At 45.5% G+C, this 21830-nt stretch overlaps 1 protein-coding gene across 1 annotated transcript in view; it reads left to right on the top strand.

Moving 5' to 3' along the window:
- Positions 1 to 19127, top strand: part of LOC148027143 (uncharacterized) — a 73150-nt gene extending 54023 nt beyond the window's left edge. Inside the window, exons 5-6 of the mRNA XM_087691682.1 lie at positions 16666 to 16863; positions 16976 to 19127. Coding sequence (XP_087547808.1) covers positions 16666 to 16863; positions 16976 to 18522 — 1745 coding nt within the window. The 3' untranslated portion in view covers positions 18523 to 19127. The remainder of the gene's footprint in view (positions 1 to 16665; positions 16864 to 16975) is intronic.
- Positions 19128 to 21830: the final 2703 nt, after the last annotated feature.

Genomic DNA, 21830 nt, shown 5'->3' with positions numbered 1-21830 from the left:
CTATCTTCTATTGCCTTTCTCAAAGTGAATCTCGGTCCTAAAAATGTAATCCCCAGCTAGACATATCTTTGGACCACTTCCATGGTTTCCCTGCCGTATGTGAAGGGGGGTACTAATTGTCGAATCCATTGGGTTGAAGTGTTGAACACCATGACCTTGGTCTTCCCCAGGTTCACGGTGAGGTCTTTATCCTGGCAAAAGGCCCCTAGTGCCTCCAATTGGCGCTATAGCTCTTCGGGCGTGCTAGAGATGAGAACTATGTCGTCCACATATAGCAAGATGGGTATTAGTATCCCTCCTAGGCTAGATCCCTCCCCTCCCAATCTATCCATGTACTCTGATATCTCATCAATGTAGAGACCAAATAAAGTAGGTGAGAGTGGGCATCCCTATTCAACTCCAATGGTGCTGGTTATCTCCTTTGACAGCCCCCCTGGTGTTCGGACTCGGCCCGTGACCAATTCGTATAGTGCCAGTATCCCCCAACGCATTTCAGGCGAGACCTCTAGTTCTTGTAGTCTTTGCATGAGCCTAGCTCGTGGTACCGTGTCAAAGGCCTTGCGGAAGTCCACGAAGCAGCAGTATACCCACCTCCCGCGTGCCCTGCCCTCCTCTATAATGGCTCTAAGTATGAGGATATGGTCAAGAGTGGAGTACCCCCTCCTGAACCCTACTTGTCCAGTCGCCCGATGCTAGTGTTGCTCCACCCACTTGCTTAGCTCATGGTCCCGGATGGATCCATAGAGCTTGGCTAGTACATGGCCAACCATGACTGTTTGGTAGTTCGTGGGGGCCATGGGATCTCTAACCTTCAGGATAGGTATTATGGTGTTGGCCGACCAGCTGGCAGGGAAGCCCTCACATAAGGCTCTGTTGAACATGTGGGCTAGATGTGGTGCAAGTACGTCCCGGGCATTACGATAGTTACTCTTCGCTGCTGTCAGCCTAGAAAGAGAGAGAGGGAGAGAGTAAGAGAAAAGAGAGAGAGAGAGAGAGAGAAAGAGGGACAGCGTGGAAGCCCTGTCCAGCGTATCGCAGAATTGCCAGGTTCAACGGGTGTGCTTGCAGAATACGTCCCTGCACAGACCCGGCAACGACAGTAACAGGGACAGCCAGATAGACCTTCTACAAGGACAGATCTGTGCCCAGGAGGCAGCAGCTTACTGACGAACAGAGGCTGTAGACACTTACGCACAGACAAAGAAAGCAGATCCGCCTCTGTACAGAGAGAGAGAGAGAGAGAGAGAGAGAGAGAGAGAGAGAGAGGCCTGCACCGTTTTTGCCTCCCGTGAGCTCCTGGCTCGGCATCTGACCTGCACAAGTGGTGACACAACATGGCTGGTCTGGATATGACTTTTATAGACCAAACGGTGGCAGCCCTTGGTCCGAATTCTGATACAAAGGAACTAGAGGATATGGTTCCTTGCACAGAGGAGATGCCCCCTAGTCCTGACTTCCAGCCTGTGGGCAAACGCACCAAGCATACTTCGGAAGAGACAATGGATCATCAGGAACGTTCTTATGCTCAGGTTGCCTCTGATTCTGTGGATTCTCAGGATGTTGACTGGGAGCATTTGCTGGAGTTTGCCAACACTCTGCTTGGCGATTATGTTCAACATAATCATGAAGCATTTTCTGACTCTCGAATTAAAGATGTTCTAGAAGCCATTGTGGATCCAAAAAATGTCTTGCGCTCATTTTCAGTGTTTTATGAACGTGCTGTTATACTCTTCTTCACTGGTAGGATCCCACTGCTTTCCCTTATTCGCCAGTGGCTGCACAGTCTGCTACAAGGGGAGTGTGTTGAAGAGATTTTTGTTGGGCCCCGAGGCTTTTATGAGCTGTTGTTGAAATCTAAGAAGGATCGTGATGATCTCCTGTTTAAACTGCCATTGTTCTTTGATCGCCGTTTGGTCCATGTTGTGCCATGGCGCCCAATGGCAGATTTTCAGCGCCTGCTTCAACGTGAATGCCCGGTGTGGGTTGAAGTGGACAATTGTCCAGTTGTCTATTGGCCATTGCTAAAGAATGCCATGGCCGTTGTGGGCACTGTTCTAGTCCCCCCAAGCCTCAGGGCCATAAAGCGTAACCGTTTGTGTATGCTATGGGACACTGCTAGGAAAAGGCCTACTTGGTTACGTCTTAATTGCTCTGGCATGCATCCTCTGCACTTTCGTTTGAAATGGGGTAAATTTGCAAGGCATTGCTTTTCGTGTGGAAAATTGGGGCATTTTATGGCCGAATGCCCAGAGAAGCAACCGACTTCAGATGCTGAGCATGTTGTGCTGCCCATGGAAGATATGGTGCTTGATGCTCCGTCGCACGATGCAACCCAGCCACCTAAAGTTTTGGATAAAGGTAAACAACATGTTTTGGGTTTGGATTCCCATGGCAATGACTGGGTAGATGTACGTGCAAAAAAAGGTAAAAGGTTTTATGCTGGCATGGCAAATACTCTGCCTACTGCTTCACAAGATTCCATGCGCACTTATATGCGCAAGAAAGAAATGTTGACTTTAGAGCACACTGCTCATGCTATGGTTTCTTCTGCTCCCCGTAATCAGCCTACTAGGAAAGTATATATGGACGGTCCAAAGGGTCGACTTGCTAAGTTGGCTTTTGATACTAGAGGTAACGTGATTACCCCATGGGATTGTCGTTATCCCCGTTCCATCCCCAAGATAGTGGATATACCGTCTACCTCTAAATCTGGCCGTCAGAACTCTTTTGCCGTGTTAGCTTATTTTTTGGATGAGGGAGTCTTTGACATTCTAGCAAAAAATGTTAAATCGAGGCAAGTTGTGCCTCGTACCTGATTTTCTTTTTTGAATACACATGAAGATAGCCACGTGGAATGTGCGAGGCATTTGTTCTCGCCATAAGCAACATGCGATGTGGACTGTATTGCATGAGAATCAGTGGGATGTCTTGTGTGCTGTTGAGCACAAAAGTCACGGTGAAGGTGGAAAAGTTGTGGATTGCTATGGGTTTCGCTTGTTTTATGCAGGGACACATGCCATGCATTATTCTGGTGTGCTTATAATTGTACATGAGAAATATCAGACTGTTCTTATTAAAAATGATGTACATGGCCGTTTTGTGGTGATTGAAGTTTTATTTAAATGAGAGATCTTATGGTTACTTGGCCTCTATGCCCCGAATGATTCTTTATCCTACCGGGATCTTTGGAATACTTTGCAGACCTCCTTGTCACTTGGCAGATGGGGTTTTTTTATGGGGGATTTTAATATGTGTGTTGATTCTTCACAGTCCACATCAGAGCATTCGGTGATGGACGCTCCGGAAAGTCGTGTGTGGAATGCGTTTGCTCTTGCCGTACTTAAGCAAGATCTCTGGTCTTGGCTACATACTTCTTCTACAGGGTTTACCTTCCATTCTGCATAGTATGCAATTGCATGGTCACGGTTGGACCGCATGTACATCATGCAGAATGATGATTTTCTTCCTAAGATGCTGGAAATGAAAGTGTTGCAGCAATATGCCTTGTCGGACCATTTCCCTCTACAGCTTGAGGTGCTTGCACAACCCATTGCACCTTTTAAGCAATTTCTGGATAGACTCCCTTTGCGTTTCAACTCGTCTTATTTGAAGCATTCAATCTTTCAGGGCTATATGCAGCAATTGATTGATAGATTCTTATTGGACTTCTCCTCTGAGGGCAATGCTTCGTTTGAACAATTGCTCTCTAATGTGCAGCGGGTTGTTCGGCAATATGGGATCCATCATGTCTCTCTTTGTCGGCGGTATCGACAAGCAGCGGAGGACTTACTGGCTTTGGTTCGTTCTCTGCTGGTGGAGACTCCAGATGATGTATTTCTGCTACCACTGGCGATGCATTTGGCTAATCTTATTAAAGAGTTTCAGTTGAAATCTTATCAACAAGCCAAATTGCAAAATTTGACTAAGAATTTGCAAGATAGTGCTTCTCAGACTCATAAGTTCTTTCGAGCTCTAGATACATCTCCTGCTCGAGAAAATATGACTAGACTCTAGGATCCAGAACGTCAAATGGTCATTGATCCTCAGACTATTGTGAATATGTGCAGGAATTATTTTCTAGACCTTCTTGGTTCTTCACCTTCACCTTCTGACCAAGTTACTCATGCACACTCAGTTTTCTATGATTTGGTCCGCAATCAGGTTCCACGTGACATACAAACTACTTTGGAGACAGATATTTGTGAGGCGGAGGTTATGGATGTTTTGTTACACCTGCCCAAGGATAAAGTCCCTGATTGGGATGGTCTCACCAATGAATTCTTTGAGGTCTTTGCTACTCGACTGGTGAAACCATTGACGGCTATGTTTCAGCAGGTTTGGGAAACGGGGTTCATGCCTTCCTTATGGAAAGAAGGTCTTATCAAACTGCTTCCAAAAGTTCCTTTGCTGTCAATGTTGAAACATTGGAGACCAATTTCTTTGATGGGTTCGATGTATAAAATCTTTTCCAAAGTGATGGCAAATCGGCTCCACAAGCATCTTCCGGCCATTGTGCATCCTCTTCAATATGGTTTCATTAAGGGCCGAAACATTTTGCATAATATCTTAAATGTGCAAATGGCTATTGACTATGCAAGGCACTCTAATCAGGAAGTGGTATTGATTCAATTGAACCTGGAAAAGGCTTTTGATTATTTACACTGGTCTTTCATTGCAGAACTTATGTCTACTATGGGCTTTGGTACTCAGATGTCCCGCTTGATCTACACCATTAGTGCTGCGGCTTCTTCGCGAGTTATGCTAAATGGCGGTGTTACTGAGCCATTTGTCCTTGCACGCTCTGTGAGACAGGGTTGCCCTTTGAGTCCTCACTTCTTTGCCCTTGCGACTCATCCGGTTCTTTCGATGTTATCTTCTATGGCAGCTTCGACTCAGTTGGCTGGATTGTCTCTTCCTTTTGGACAACACTTCATTACTCAATATTTCGCTGATAACAGCTTTATGATTTTGCGTGCGGACAAGGATAATCTTCGCAAAGCATTAGATGTTTGGACGCTCTTTGGTCAAGCGTCTGGTCTTCATATCAATGCTTTCAAATCAACCATTCTCAGTTGCATGAAGTCAGATTTACAGTCATTGGGCTAGCAGGGACTGGTTGTTCCCCGTGGTTCCATTGTCAAGCATCTTGGGTACCCTTTGGGTGTTGATGTTCGGCCAAAGCAACTACTTGAGTGGATTTCACAGAAATTGGCAGCCAAGTTTCTGTATTGGAAGTTACAAGCTTGGCCCTTCCATGTTCCCTCAATGTGGCTCAAACAATTATGTTGCCAATGCTCACATATTTCTTGCCATTGCTGCCTTGGACTACTACTACTTTGAATGCTCTTACTTAGTACATTCGTTTCATGTTATGGAAGGAGGACTCCTTGTATGCAGGCATTTCATGGATTTCTTGGTCGCATGCATGTACCCCCAAATGCATGGGTGGTGGGGCTATTTTGGATGCCGAAACTCATATGTTGGCACTTCGTTGGTCTCTTTTTCGTGCCATGTGCTTGGATCATCACCCATGGGTCGTTATAGCCCATTATTTTCTTGAGGATCACGGGCTTGTGCATGGTAATACCCAAATTCGGAGCTCCTGGTGGCATGTTCTTAATGCAGACTCTCGGTTTTCTAGTCCTTCCTCATCCTTGCTTGCTCATTTGGCATTCTCCCGGAAATTGGTTCTCCAGAAGGCTCGGTGGCATCCATCAGAGGACCGCTTATATACTAACTCTTTTCAACTGGAATTGTTGGCAGCCCCGCGATTACTTTCTTGGGAAGGTAAACATGGGCTCAGACCAAATTTTAACCGCATGGCACGTTTGGGCTTGACTTCAGTTGCAGATGCCACCCTTGCCAGTCGCAATGTGTTGATATCGTTTCGTACAGCCAGGAGGCTTTTCAGAATCCCTCGTGGATACCGTGATTTATGGGAACAACTTTTGCTAGTGCTCCAGAGCAGACAACCGTTTCCTCCCCTTGCTTTGGATCGTCCTTGGCAGGACTGGGACCTTGCAGGTCGGTTGAATTTGGAAAAGGCCTCAACGAACCAGGTGTATCATCTTCTGATTAAAGATCATCAATGGCTGGTTACTAAAGCTAATACTGTATGGGGATTACGTAAATCTCAGTCATGGTGGAAGGCAAAGTGATGGAGGGCTGGTTGAACAAGACACCTTTCAAATGCAAGGTCTTTCTTTGGAGGGTGATGATTGATGGTCTTCCTCTTGCTTCAGCCCTTTCCAAGCGTCGAATCTCTAACGGCAATTGTTTCTTTTGCACCACCAGCGTGGAATCGGCCCGTCATCGATTTATTTCTTGCCCTCTCACTAAGAATATCTGGTCACTCTTGTCAGCGGTTTGGCGAGCAGTGGTTGGTTTCTCGCTAAGCCCTTTGATTGGGTTTTTGTACGGCCCAAATACCCCACACCGGCACAGTCGCATATGAAGATCTTGTTTCACTTTCTTAGATATTGGAGCTGCTGGCACAATTGGACCACTCGGAATGTCTTTCTTTTTGATTCGGCCTCTAATGTTCCGGGACATATTGCGAGGCTTAAAGGTCTCCTGCATTGGCAGATAGATCTCCTTCGCCACTCTGACTTACTCCCTCAGGAAGACTTACTTCCCTTGCATATGGCAATTTCCTCTGCGTCTTTGCCATGACTTTTGTAACTCGATGGCTTAGAGCCATCATGTATCTTGTAATCATATAAACTTGTACCTTTTTTTCGTAATTAATACAATTACCTTTTACGAAAAAGAGAGAGAGAGAGAGAGAGAGAGAGAGAGAGGTGATGTGGAGGAGAGAGAGAGAGAGAGAGAGAGAAGAGAGAGAGAGAGAGAGTAGAGAGAGAGAGAGAGAGATCGCGATGGCGGGGAGATGGATCGCGCTGGCGCCGCCTGCTTCTGTCGCCCTGCAAAAGGTCATCTAACCTGTCACGTTCCGCCCTCCGCTTCCTCCTGCGCCCGTCTGGCCCTGCGTGTCCGTCTGGCCCTCCTGCGCCCGTCTGGCCCTGCGCGCCCGTCTGGCCCTGCGCCCGTCTAGCCCTGCGCGTCAGGGTTTATGCCCGCGCCCGACCCCTGCCCTGCACCGTTGCTGCCTCGCCCGTCCTGCAGTCAGACCTGGGCCCTGTTGACAGTCGCCGCCCTCCTGTTTTGCCTGAGAAGGCGCGAGAGAGAGAGAGCGAGAGAAAGAGAGACGCTGCCCTCGCCCGTCAGCCACCTTGGTGGTCGTCCCAGACTTTTAACACCTGCAACCTGTCCGTGTGACGTCCTGCGGGTCGTCCTTCGCCGTGTGCGCAACCAGCTTATAGGGGTGCAGCTCTCTAACGCAACTGACACTGATCTGCGCTGTCGGTCAGTCCTTCTTCGAGATCAGCTCGTCGTACACGATGGCTGGTTTGGATCTGGATTTCATTGACCAAACGGTGGCAGCACTTGGCCCGGACTCTGATGCTAAGGAACCGGAGGATATGGTTTCGTGCCCTGAAGAATTGCCCCCGGGTCCTGACATCCAGTCTGTGGGTAAACGTACCAAGCATACCCTGGAAGAGATAGGGGTTATTCCGGATCGTTCCTATGCGCAGGTTGCTTCGGATTCTATGGACTCTCAGGAGGTGGACTGGGAGCATCTGTTGGAATTTGCCAACACTCTGCTTGGTGAATATGTTCAACATAATCAGGAAGCCTTCTCTGACTCTGCTCCAGACGATGTTCTGGAAGCTACCGTTGACCCGAAAACTGTCCTACGCTCCTTTTCGGTTTTTTATGATCGCGCGGTGATACTCTTCTTCACTGGTCGCATCCCGCTGCTTTCCCGTATTCGCCAATGGCTGCAGAGTCTGCTACAAGGGGAATGTGTTGAAGAGATTTTTGTTGGATCCCGAGGTTTTTTTGAGGTCCTCTTGAAAACAGAGACGCACCGTGCTGCTCTCCTGTCTAAATTACCTTTGTTTTTTGATCGTCGGTTGGTTCATGTGGTTCCTTGGCGCCCGATGGCAGATTTCCAGCGCCTCCTGCAACGTGAATGCCCTGTGTGGGTAGAAGTGGAAAATTGTCCGGTTGTTTATTGGCCGCTATTGAAGGATGCTATGGCCGCGGTGGGCACGGTTCTGGTCCCTCCCAGTCTCAGGGCTGTGAATCGCAACCGCTTGTGCATGTTATGGGATACTGCAAGGAAACGGCCTGCGTGGCTATGCCTCAATTGCTCTGGTGTGCATCCGTTACACTTTCGTTTGAAATGGGCCAATTTTGCAGGCCATTGCTTTTCCTGTGGACAGTTGGGGCACTTTATGGCTGAATGCCCAGAGCAACAACACGTTTCAGATGCGGGTCATGTTGCCCCGCCCATGGAAGATATGGTGTGTGATGCTCCGTCGTTGGATACTATCCACCCGCCCCAAGTTCGGGCCAAAGGTAAACAACAGGTTTCGGGTCTGGATTCCCGTGCCACTGATTGGGTTGAAGTTCGTCCCAAAAAAGGCAACAGGATTGGTGCTGGCATGGAGAGTACTGTGCCTACTACCTCACAAGATTCCATGCGAACCTATATGCGCAGGAAATGATGTCCTCCGAGCGCTCTGCTCCTGTTATGGTTTCTTCAGCTCCCCGTCATCAGCCCGCCAGGAAAATGTATTCGGATCGTCTAAAGGGTCCTCCTGCCCAGCTAGCTTTTGATACCAGAGGCAACGTCATTACTCCGTGGGACCGTCGTTACCCACGTTCCAACCCCACGCAAGCAGATATGCCATCTACTTCCAAATCTGGTCCTCAGAACTCTTTTGCGGTCTTGGCAGATTTCTTGGATGAGGGAGTCCTGGACATTCTCGCCGACAAAGTCAAATCGAGGCAAGCTGTGTCTCGTACCTGATTGTGTTTTGTAGATACATGAAAATAGTCACGTGGAATGTGCGAGGAATTTGTTCTCGCCACAAGCAACATGCCATGTGGGCTGCATTGTATGAGAATCAGTGGGATGTCCTGTGCGGTGTTGAGCACAAGAGTCACGGTGATGCCGGTAAAGTTGTGGATTGCCATGGCTTTCGTTTGCTCTATGCAGGAACACAGGCCATGCATTACTCGGGTGTGCTCATGATTGTACATGCCAAATATCAGCTTGTTCTTATAAAAAATGATGTTCATGGCCGCTTTTTGGTGATTGAAATCTTATTCGAAGGGGAAATCCTATGGTTACTTGGCCTCTATGCTCCGAATAATTCGTTATCTCACTGGGAGCTTTGGCAGACTCTGCAGACTTCCTTGTCGCTTGGCAGACGGGGCTTCTTCATGGGGGATTTCAATATGTGTGTTGATTCTTCCCAGTCTACATCGGAACACTCGGTCATGGATGCGCCAGAAAGTCGTATGTGGCAAGAGTTGGCTCTTGCTGTTCTTAAGCAAGATCTTTGGTCCTGGCTCCACCCGTCTTCTCCAGGCTTTACTTTCCATTCGGCCCAGTATGCCTCAACATGGTCGCGGTTGGACCGTATATATATCATGCAGAATGATGATTTTCTGCCTGAGATGCTCGAAATAAAAGTGTTGCAGCAATATGTCTTGTTGGACCATTTCCCTCTGCAGTTCAAGTTGCTTGCACAACCCATTGCCCCTTTCAAGCAATTTCTGGAGAGACTCCCTTTGCGTTTCAACTCGTCCTACTTAAAGCATACAATTTTCCAAGGCTACATGCAGCAATTGCTTGACAGATTCTTCTTGGACTTTTCCTCTCAGGGCACTGCGTCATTTGAAAGATTGCTCTCTAATGTGCAGCGGGTTGCTCGGCAATATGGGATCTATCATGCCTCTCTTTGTCGGCGCCGTCGACAGGCAGCGGAGGACCTGCTGGTTTTGGTTCGCTCCCTGCTGATGGACACTCCGGATGATGCATTTCTGCTTGCACTGGCCATGCGGGTGGCCGATCTTATTAAAGAATTCCAGTTAAAATCGTATCAGCAGGCCAAATTGCAACATCTGACAGAGACTTTGCAAGATAGTGCATGTCAGACCCATAAGTTCTTTCGAGCTCTCCATGCCTCTCCTGCTCGAGAGAATATGACCCAACTCGAGGATGCACAAGGCCACCTTATCCTGGATCCACAGACTATTGTGCAGATGTGCAGGAATTATTTCCGTGACCTTCTCGGTTCCGCTTCTCCACCTTCCGCCCAAATTACTCAGGCCCGTTCGGTTTTTTATGACCTGGTCCGCAATCAGCTTCCGCAGGACATGCAAGCTACTCTGGAGTCAGATATTGGTGAAGCAGAGGTTATGGATGTCTTGTTACACTTGCCCAAAGATAAAAGTCCGGGTTGGGATGGTCTCACCAATGAGTTCTTTGAAGCTTTCGCTACCCAACTGGCGAAACCATTGCAGGCCTTGTTTCAGCAGGTATGGGAAACGGGGATCATGCCTCCCTCGTGGAAACAAGGACTTATTAAACTGCTTCCAAAAGTTCCTTCGCCATCTAAGCTGACACAGTGGCGCCCCATTTCTTTGATGGATTCAATGTACAAAATCTTTTCCAAAGTGATGGCGAATCGGCTCCATAAGCATCTCCCTGCCCTTGTGCACCCTCTCCAGTATGGTTTCATTAAGGGCCGAAATATTCTCCACAATGTTTTGAATGCCCAATTGGCCATTGATTATGCCCGGTATTCTAATCAGGAGGTGGTACTGATTCAACTGGACCTGGAAAAGGCTTTTGACTATCTGGACTGGTCTTTCATTGCTGACCTTATGGCTGCTATGGGCTTTGGTGCTCGGATGTCTCGTCTGATCTACACCATTAGTGCTGCGGCGTCTTCGAGAGTCATGCTGAACGGAGGTGTTACTGAGCCATTTCTCCTTGCCCGTTCTGTCCGACAGGGGTGCCCTTTGAGCCCTTTATTCTTTGCCCTTGCGACACATCTAGTTCTTTCCATGTTATCACATATGGCCGCCTCCTCCCAGTTGGCCGGACTGTCGCTTCCTACCGGACAACACTTCATTAGCCAATCCCTGGCGGATGATACTTTTATGATTTTGCATGCGGACAAGGATAACCTTCGAAAAGCATTGGATGTTTGGGGTCTCTTTGGTCAGGCGTCAGGCCTTCGTATCAATGCGCTCAAATCAGCCATTCTAAGCTGCACGGAGTCAGATTTGCAGTCCTTGGACTGGCAGGGTCTGGTTGTTCCTCGAGGTTCCATTGTCAAGCATCTTGGATACCCTTTGGGCGTTGATATTCCCCCAAAGCAGCTTCTGCAGTGGATTTCTCAGAAAATGGTGGCCAAGTTTATGTATTGGAAGTCTCAAGCCTGGCCTTTTCATGTTCGCCTCAAAGTAGCCCAGATCATTATGTTGCCAATGCTCACCTATTTCTTGCCATTGTTGCCCTGGACTCCTACGACTCTGAATGCTCTCACTCAGTCTATTCGCTTCATGCTATGGAAGAAGGACTCATTGCATGCAGGTATTTCCTGGATCTCTTGGTCGCATGCGTGCACCCCCAAACGCATGGGTGGCGGAGCTATTTTAGATGCCCAAACTCACATGCAGGCACTTCGTTGATCCCTTTTCTGCGCCATGTGCTCGGATGATCATCATCCGTGGGTCGCTATCGCCCGGTATTTCCTCGAGGGCCATGGGCTTCGGCATGGCAATACCCAACTCCGAAGTTCTTGGTGGCACGTTCTGAATGCTGATTCGCGGTTTTCCAGTTCTTCTTCATTGCTGCTTACTCATTTGGTGTCTTCCTGGAAACACGTCCTTCAAAAGGCTCAGTGGCACCTACCGGAGGATCGCTTGGCTACTAACTCTTTTCAATTGGAATTACTGGCAGTCTCGCGTTTACTTTCGTGGGAAGGTAAACATGAGCTTCGACCACAATTCAACCGAATGGCACGTTTGGGCTTGTCCTCAGTTGCGGATGCCACCCTTGCCAGTCGTAATGTGCTTATATCGTTTCGTACTGCTAGGCGGCTTTTCAGAATCCCTCGTGGATATAGGCCTTTATGGGAACAGCTATTGACGGTGATCCAGAGCAGACAACCCTTTCCTGCTCTTGCTTCGGATCATCCCTGGCAGGATTGGGACCTACAAGGCCGGCTGCATTTGAGCAAAGCCTCTGCCAACCAAGTGTATCATCTTCTGATTAAAGATAATCAATGGCTAGTTACTAAAGCGAATGCTTTATGGGGATTGCGCAAATCCCGGTCATGGTGGAGGGCAACTGTGATGGAGGGCTGGGTCAACAAGACACCCTTTAAATACAAAGTCTTTCTTTGGAGAGTGATGATTGGGGGTCTTCCGCTTGCTTCGGCTCTTTCCAAGCGACGAATCTCCAATGGCACCTGTTTCTTTTGCACCACTACTATGGAATCCGCCCGCCACCGATTTATTTCTTGCCCCGTCGCTCAGAAAGTCTGGTTATTTTTGTCGGCCGTTTGGCAAGGGGTGGTTGGTATCACACTGCGCCCCTTTGATTGGGTTCTGGGCCAGCCCAAATACCCTACTCCCGCACAGCCACATATGAAGCTCATGTATCACTTTCTTCGATACTGGGGCTGTTGGCATAACTGGACCATTCGGAATGCTTTTCTGTTTGATTCCGCCCATAATGTTCAGCGGCATATTGTGAGGCTTAAGGGCCTCTTGTATTGGCAGTTAGCTCTTCTCCATCGTTCTGATTTGCTCTCTACGGAGGACTTCCGTCCTTGGCATATGGCGATTTCCTCCGCATCCTTGCCATGAAATTGTAACTTGTAGTACTTAGCTCCTCTTCACATGATGGCTTGGATTGTCGTCATGTATCTTGTAATCAAGTAATCTTGTATTTTTTTCGTAATTAATACAATTACCTTTTACGAAAAAAAAAAGAGAGGTGATGTGGAACTGAGGCGGGCTTGTTTCTAGATAGAGTCTACAAAGGCAGATGAGAGACACTACAAGAAGATTTGGAGTGCATAAGGAGCCCAAGAGGCTTTCCTACCCATCTAAGACTCAAGCAGCTTCTTTCATCTCGGCATTCCACACATGATTTGGCACTACAGCCACTGAACTGTTTATCTTTGTAGCCCTTGTATTATCTCCCTTAAGAATGACCAGCTTAGCTTCATTCCTCCAGATATTCCTTGTTTACTTGCAACCTGTCGGTCCCCACCTTCTGACTTGATTCCTTCATTGGGCCATGAGAATCCCCTTGGTGAATGGGAGATTCATGCTCCAAAGAATGTACTACACTGGCCCCCCAAGGCAGTGTTTTGCCTACAAGATGTTGGGCCACCTTGCAGGGGACTGACGAGGATGCAGCAGAGGAGTCAAGCTATTAGGCCTCACCCAGCCTCCTCTTAGGATGAGGGAGGACCCTTGCCTAGTAGTAGTGAGAGAGAATAGTAGAGGAGACTAGTCGCCAAACTGAGGAGGAGATAGAGACAGGAAAAGAGCGGGGGACAGTAGCAACAGCCGGAGAGACAGTGGAGAGTTATCAAAGACCTCAGGCCTACTACTTACAGAGATGCAGTAGTAGTTGTGGCACTTGCACTCAAAGAGGAAAAGGTAGAGACCCCACAAAAAATTGCCCCCCTCCCCTTCTTGGGCCACAAGCAATTGAGGTCTCTCAGCCCCCCCGTCACTTGTGACCCACGTGCAGAGATAGTTGCGTTTGTATCCCTCTCTCCTAGCCCATCAAAGGCTGAGACACTTCAGCCCATTCACCCTCCCTCTCAATCACCTATGGGAGTATCTTTACACCAGCTTCCAGTTCACAGACAAGGTAGGACTTGATCTGCTAGTTTCACAAGCGCTTCGTATTATGTGGGGGATAGGGGGGCGAGGATCATGGAGCACTGCACCTGAGTGACTGGCTGGAAAGCAGTCCTGCATGACTTCAGCCTGCAAAATTGCACCCTGTGTGGACTGCAGACCACACACACACACAGCTTCAGTAGATGTGCGATGGGGAGAGCATACGGTCCTGCAGATCACGACTCTACTGTACGGGTGCGTGTCAGACCTGTAGGGCAAAACGTCTGCGCAGACGAGTCGGAGGCTAGCTTTAGACTGAGAAATATCTCTCTTTCTATGTTAGTAGTGCACAAGAGCTAGTAGTTGGCCCTTCGCTCAGTTATGGCAAAGATCCTGTCACATATGTTAGGTATGGGATGCGAAAGGAGACAGAGACATTGTATATGGGATGGTCCTAGGGCCTAGGAGGTATGGAGGAGAGCCCTTACGATGGTGTTTCATGGCTCAACAAAGTCTATGATTGTGACATGGAGGATCGTTGCATGGGTCACAAGAGGCTCCATCCTTTGGTATGAGGATACATAGGGGAGGCATAACTCATGCCCATCTCATTGTGGGTCAGCTTTTGAGCAAGATTACCACGCCAAAGTTTTGAAAGTCAATGTGGACTCGATGGTGCTGCCACAGATGGGAGTTCATAGTTAGCATCATTGCTTGGACATTTATCATGCCATGGATATATTGGATATATCCACTGCAAATACTCTCTTTTAGATTTGGATAAAGAGTGTCCATACTCTTGGAGGAAGATGGAAGAGGATATATGATGGTTTAGAGACTATGAGGAGGAGAGATGCTTTTCTCAGAACATGGGATTCTGGCACTTCCACTATAAGCCACACATGGTTTGGCCACTATAGACCTCTTGAGTTATTCACTTAGACCTTGTAATGGACTTTCACTTCGTTGCATGAATTCTGTTTTGGAAGTCCCTTACAGGCTTATTTTTGTACTTGCCTTGGGATACTTTGTCCTGAGGGGATTGATTAATAGATTTTCATTTCTTTAGGGGGAAAAAAACCTCAAGAAGATTCCGTACAACAAATGTCTCAAAAAGTTGTATAAGAGGGACCTCAAGACAGGGCCACTTTCATCCCAATTCAGTAGAACAAATGTCTCAAAAAGTTGTATAAGAGGGACTTCAAGACAGGGCCACTTTCATCCCAAGTTAACACTTTCCATAGCCATCAGTCTCTGCAAGGAGACACCTGCCATTGTCTGCTCTCTTACCAGCCTACTGCCCTAGCAATCATGGACACTGCTGTCCCAACTTGCCCAGCCTTCCGTGACAGTCCTGCTACACAAGAGCTGCAAACTGCTGTGTTTGCTATCCATAACTGCCACAACACTGCTGCTGGTGCCAAATGCAGGGATAGCTACTTGCCACAACCTCTCTTCCAGCTCTTTTTTGGGCATGCCCATCTTTTGTCTTGGGTGCCAACACTGTTTCAGCCTCTTACATTGATGCACCTAGAGTGTCATCTTATCATCTTGGATGTATATATCAGTCCACTGTATTTCACATGGAGAGTATAACAAGCATTGTGCATTCATGTTCTCGAGTTTCTCCTCTCTATCATTGACAATTTAGAGAAAATGATCATATGTGGCAGGCAGGTCTGGCAATAGGCCACTCGCTTGCACTTAAGCCAGAAAAGCCAATATTATATACCTTATGCTGATCTATCAATCATAGACCTGAGCCATATGCTTGCACCTTGTTCTCTCTCTCTGTGTACATATGCACACGTGTGATTGGAAAACCTGAGAAGTGATTTTATTTTTTTAAGATGAGATATTTACATTAGAGCAGAGCATTCATTATATCCATTGTCTTTTCAGGAAGGCCTCTTTTGTCCCTCCTGAGAAAAGCTCTTGTAGTAGATGAACAAGCAAACATGAAAAGCTAACAAAAGGTACTAGCACTGGCTGGCCATTCTGCAGGATCACTGGCATATAGACATGATGGAGCCCAGGGAGCCTAACTCCTTCCCATTATCCTCTCACGTGTAGATAATTATCACCCTAGATGTACAGATTAATATTTGTATGCAACTGAGCTGTACAGGATTAATCTGTCAACAACCTCATGACATTCTCTCCATATATACCATGCTGCAATGGCGCCTATGATCTTTCATCTGGAGCAGGTTTCTGACTTCTCTTGTCATGGGAAAGTCCTTGGTTGGCATACTATCTGTACACCTTCCATACGCATGACTAGTGTGTAAATATCTAAAAAGAGTTTTTACAGCAACGTTCGTGAGAGAGCTGAATGCTGGAGGTCCTGCCATGGTGGAACTATGCTGAGCTTTATAAGACAAGTATCCACGTCCACAAATTTGCTTACCATGATTCTGTTTATGATTGGCATGAGTTGGATCATGACATTGATGGGTGGGGTAGCATGTGTTGGTGTATTTGTGTTTTCTTTGCATGAAATAGTCTGTCTACAACCGCTAAACTCCAAGCTTCTTGATTCAAATAAGAACTGAACAGTGGATTTTGTCTGCCAAGGTGAGCTTTGGTATTTAGGTTTCCAAATTCTGAGGGTTTTATCCCACAGCTAAAAAAGATAATGTATTGCCATTGTTTCATTGCAGGGCACAGCCAAACGTTCATTGATTATGAAAAATGTTAAAGCTTTATCCATAAACTACTAAAGATCACATCATGATTCATCCAGTTTGCAAATTTATGAATATACTATTTATAGTTTCCCAAGACATTTAATACTACAGTTATATCCTTTTGTAGGAATGACATCTATTAGCAAGTCTTAGACTGTATATCTCATGGAAGTAGCAAGTGTCTGATCCTGAATACATGTAATACACCACGTGTAAGACTTAAACATCCATCCGTTTTGATCAGGCATCCAAGATGAAAAGGAGGATCAAGCGGATGATAAACCCACTAAAGTAGTTGAGTTGAATAACGAACCACAGGTTGGTCAGTCAGAGAAACTACAACAACAGGATCCAAGACCCTCAACAAGTTCCCATGCAAGTGAGAATTCGATTGAAGATCCAACTCTCACTCCTAGACCTGATGACCTAATTCTGGGAACAGGTAATCAATCCCAAATTAAATCGGAAGCAATGAGAATCTTGTAGACTTACTATTTTGCAATTGGCACCATCTTGCAAGTTCTGTATTGAGAAAGTATGTGGTGTTATGGCAGAGTCAAATGGTAAAGAAAAGATGGTTAGCTCTCCTGATGTCAGATCTTACTTGATGCACCTTCCAAGTATTTCAGAAGATCCTGAAGCAGAAGCTTGGGAAGCAAATCAGGATGAGAAGGGGCAACTAGATTTCCAGGGAACTGCATCAGGTTATAGCAGTGACAAAGTCATGCAGCCAGACCTCAATAATTTGAGGAACAGCCCACTTGATCAACCTTCGGCTGAAATTCTTGAGGAGACTCGAGTACAAAACCATTTGTCTATTTTTGAGATTCCTATGGCATTGGACACCGATGCTGATCATCAGAACTTGCAAAATCAGGGCGAAGGCACTGCATACCAGCCAACTGAAGAAACAAGTCTTTCCACCGCAAATCAGGTGCCCCATATTGGTGACCATGATTCCAAAGAGTTAGAATCAGTCTCTAATCCTGAGATGTCTATTATTCAAAGGACCAGTTCTCTGAGTCCTGCTGAGGCCAGCACAGCTCTTCTTTCACAAACTAGCTCTATGAATCCTGCCACTGATGCTAGAAAGTCTCTAAGTCCAAGGGCAAGCTCTTCAAATCAGGAAACAGAAGACCTAGACAGTCAAAAACACACTGCGTTGGAACGTATTGCATCTACAGATTCAGGCACATCCTCCTATACAGATGCTTCTGATACAGAGTCGGATGAAGAGACATATCAAAGTCTGGATGAATTCGAGATGCCTTGGTCAGAAACCCGCAGATCTGCTTTATCCAATTCCCGAGGAAGTAGTTTCAGTGTGATGAACGCTGCAGAGGAAGAGGATAATAATAAGAAGCTGCATACAGATGCTTCTGATACCGAGTCGGATGAAGAGACTGATCAAAGTGTAGATGAATTTGAGATCCCTTGGTCAAAAATCCGTGGATCTACTTCATCCGACTCTGCAGGAAGTAGTCGTTTCAGTGTGATGAATGCAGAGGAGGAAGACGATAAAAATGAGGAGCTACTGCGTCAAAGAAGCTCACGTAATAGACCACGTGGGTGCGAATCTACGCCGAGAAGCATTGCGGCCAGTCCGTTGTCTGAGGAGCAATTCAATGGGAAAGCTTTCAAGATTAGGCCGCTAAGAATATCACGTAATGTTTTGCCTGTACCAGGACCTCCATTAAGTAGGTCGCAATCTGAACCGAGGGGCATGCTACCTGTATCAGGGCCGCCATCAACTAGGTCGCAATCAGAACGAAGGGGCACACTGCCTGTGCCAGGAGTGGCATTGGCCAGGTCGCAATCCGATCGAAGGAGCACATTGCCTATACCAGGAGTGGCATTAACCAGGTCGCAATCTGATCGAAGAAGCACTTTGCCTATACCAGGAGTTTCATTAACTGGGTCGCATCCGGACGAAAGGGGCCCATTTCAGAGTCCTTCCCCGACAACCAGACCTTCCACATGGCAGCAAAGCAGAGCCTCTGTAAGGAGCTCTGGGCCTGGGAGGGGGAGAGAATCAGATGTTCTCCCTGTAGAATCATCCCACGATTTTCAAGAATATCACCCGCGCAGAAGTTTAAGATAGATTGATGTGTGTGGTACAAATTTTCCTACATCCATCCCGCAATGGATCCAACGTCCTAATCCTGATGATTTATGTTGAAGAGTCCATACCAAACTCTCTCTCTCTGTCTCTGTGTCTCAGAGAGCACTGAAATAAAAGAGAATATCAAATGTAAAAGAGGGCTTTTGGCCAGCATGCAAAAGCCATAAACAGCACTGGGAAAAACAAAACTTTAAAGCATAAACCAAAAGTGGTAGTGGGAAAGAGGAGAACTTTGTTGAAGCTATACAATCGTGATCAAAGTCTTGCGAACAATCTCTAACCATGGACTAGCCACATTGATATAAGATCTTTGACTTTTATAACTAGAGTAATCTATCCCACCATTTTGTATAGCCACCTCTATATGACCATACCTTCTAGTAACTCATTTTTTATTCTATGTCAACCCACTAATTGTGCATTATGTAGCTGGCAAACTTGCAAAGCTCACAAGGTGTTGCCTTGTTCACTTTGTGCTTTTGTAAGCAAAAAGCATTACAAATAGCACAGTTTGCGTGTAATGAGTGAGGTACTTCGCGCCTTATGTATAAATCCCACAAATGTGAACAGGTTGTTTGTTTGTTGAGATTATTCGTAGAAGCATGTAACTAGTCATATGCATTTTCACACTATAATAGATAACGTGCTTGTCTAAATGTAATAATACATTCACTTGTGAGATGTTGAATGTGTGAAGAGTTTGTGTATGTGTGTGTGTGTGTGTGTGTGTGTGTGTGTTATTGCACTATTCGTACACCTTTATCTATGGATAATCTCTCTCTTTAGCTATCTTGTATAAGTATAGCTAGTGCTTATTAAATAATCAATATGAATCAATCACATGAAAATTTAGTATGAGTCAACATTTATCAATGCACTTAATGGTTTCAACTATGTAAAAAATCGATGTGAATCGGTAGTTTCTTGATGAAAAATGTAGTGGTTGATGTTTTGAAATAGAAGAGAAGTTTAAGAAAAAATAAAGCTTACATGTTGATGAAAAAACCATCTTACATCATTTTAAAGTGTTGGATTAATATATTATATCATTTGAAGTGTTGGATTAAAAATGTGCATTTTGAAATATAGAGATAGTATGTACTTATAATATTTAAAAACATCCATTGGGAGTGAGCAAGTTTTTGCTCTTTGAATCTTTTACTCCCAAGTGACATGGGCAAGTAGCATCTATGGTGCCTTATCTTATATGCACTTCTCATGTGTGTCGAACAAGGGTGAAACGTGTGTGAGATGTTTTATATGGAACTCCATCAATGGTGGCCTTTCTCTCTTCTCCAAGTGTAACTTAGAATACAAAAGTCCCTCTTCTCCGTGTAACTTAGAATACAAAAGTCCTTGTACACATACAATAGGAAGTGCAAGACTTCAACTCATTTCTCCAAGAGCAAAGTCTTAGAATACAAAAGTCCTTGAACACATACAATAGGAAGTGCAAGACCTCAACTCATTTCTCCAAGAGCAAAGTCTTTGCTGTTAGCTAGCAAAGGTCATCAAAATGGACACTTCCCTTGCTTATTTTCAATTCGCAAAGGTCCTTTGAAGACTTTCTTATTATAGAGAGAGAGAGAGAGAGAGAGAGAGAGAGAGAGAGAGAGAGAGAGAGAGGTGTTTAACAACATGAGAGATCCAAACAAAATATAATCTCAACATGTTAGTAACTTGCTCTAACAAAATAAAAGTAGAGTTGTTATTTCAAGTGAGTAGTTAGAAGGACAATAAAAAGATAGAGGAAGTAAAACTCAAGGGAAATTTAACCCCAAACACAGTAATGTGGTGTGCCTTACCAAGGAGCTTATTTACAACACCCAAAGAAAATAAAACATAAAGAGGGCTATTGTCTTTGCAATCATCCATAGCTCAAAAGCATTCCTCCCTCCCCCCTCTCTCTCTCTCTCTCTCTCTCTCTCTCTCTCTCTCTCTCTCTCTCTCTCTCTCTCTCTCTCTCTCTCTCTCTCTCTCTCTCTCTCATGCAACCACAAATACATTGTAAGTTCAAGTATAGGAGTACTAGAGAAATAAAGAGTAGTGCTCTTAGTAAATTAATGTTGTTATATCTTATTCCTTTTCTGTTGTTAATCAATCGTAGATTATACATACAAAGAATTATAGTCCAAATGTTACATTCCCATTCCCATCTAGATACAAAGAAACATGGCAATCTTATATGTTGAAAGGATTTTACGATCCTAAGTACTTATATAGTGTTTTTACTTCATTCAAAATGTTTTATGTACTTTAATCGAGAATCTTAAAATGTTTAATACATATGCTACCATAAGCTTTCTTATGAACAAAAGTGACACATAATTCTAAAAATATGGTAAGCGTTTGGCTTCTATTTGAAACACAATATCATAGTCTCAAGCACAATATCTATGTTGATTAAAATAGAGCTGCTTTCATTTAGCTTTGATCTACTCATGTTTTATTTCAACTCTTTTAGGCCATCTACCACAATTATAGACCCTCTCCATTCACGTCTTTAAATCTACATGAGAGAGAGAGAGAGAGAGGTGTGCAGAGAGACTGGGGTTTAGGATGTCCAAGAGCCACCCCATGCTTAAGGCGATAGACTTGGAATGGAGAGGCTCTACTTAGAAAAGCTTATGGCCATGCAATAGCTCCAACTTGTGTGGACCCCATGACATGGCTCATAACCCCATGATAAGAAAATAGTATTAAAAAATACTAAATTCTATAAAAAGCATTTTGGGAGATATATATATATATATATATATATATATATATATATATATATATATATATATATATATAGAGAGAGAGAGAGAGAGAGAGATAGATAGATAGATAGATAGAGAGAGAGAGAGAGAGGGAGAGAGATTCATAGGTTGCCACATAATGAAGCTTATGGGAGTCCTTATAGTTCCTCTAAAAATGGAGAGACTATAAGGACTAGGTGAAGTCTTGAAAAGAAGGTGCTCAATAGGCCCAAAAACTTCCATAGGTTAAGTATTACTTCCTTGCCTCCATTTTCCCAAGGCTTTCTAGACTCTACCAATCTTAAGACCTAGGCATGTCTTGGCTCCAAGATGCAATCAAGTAAGAGTCTCTAGCTTAAAGTATAAGCGTGTCGCCTGCCCCTTGCTAGCCCACTGCCACTTGCCGATTGGCGGCCCCTGGCCCACCTAGCAAGATAGTCATGCTACCTCTATCAACGCCTCTAACTTCTCATCCATCCCCCACTCATCTTTTTGTGGGATCTACTTTTCGGTTGTTGCCGGTCAACCCCTTTCCATTCATCCATC

Source organism: Lygodium microphyllum, chromosome 13 (genome assembly GCF_053477565.2).
Source record: "Lygodium microphyllum isolate KBCC chromosome 13, Lygodium_microphyllum_v1.1.10, whole genome shotgun sequence".
NCBI classification, from domain to species: Eukaryota; Viridiplantae; Streptophyta; class Polypodiopsida; order Schizaeales; family Lygodiaceae; genus Lygodium; species Lygodium microphyllum.
This window is presented reverse-complemented; position numbering and strand designations above follow the sequence as displayed.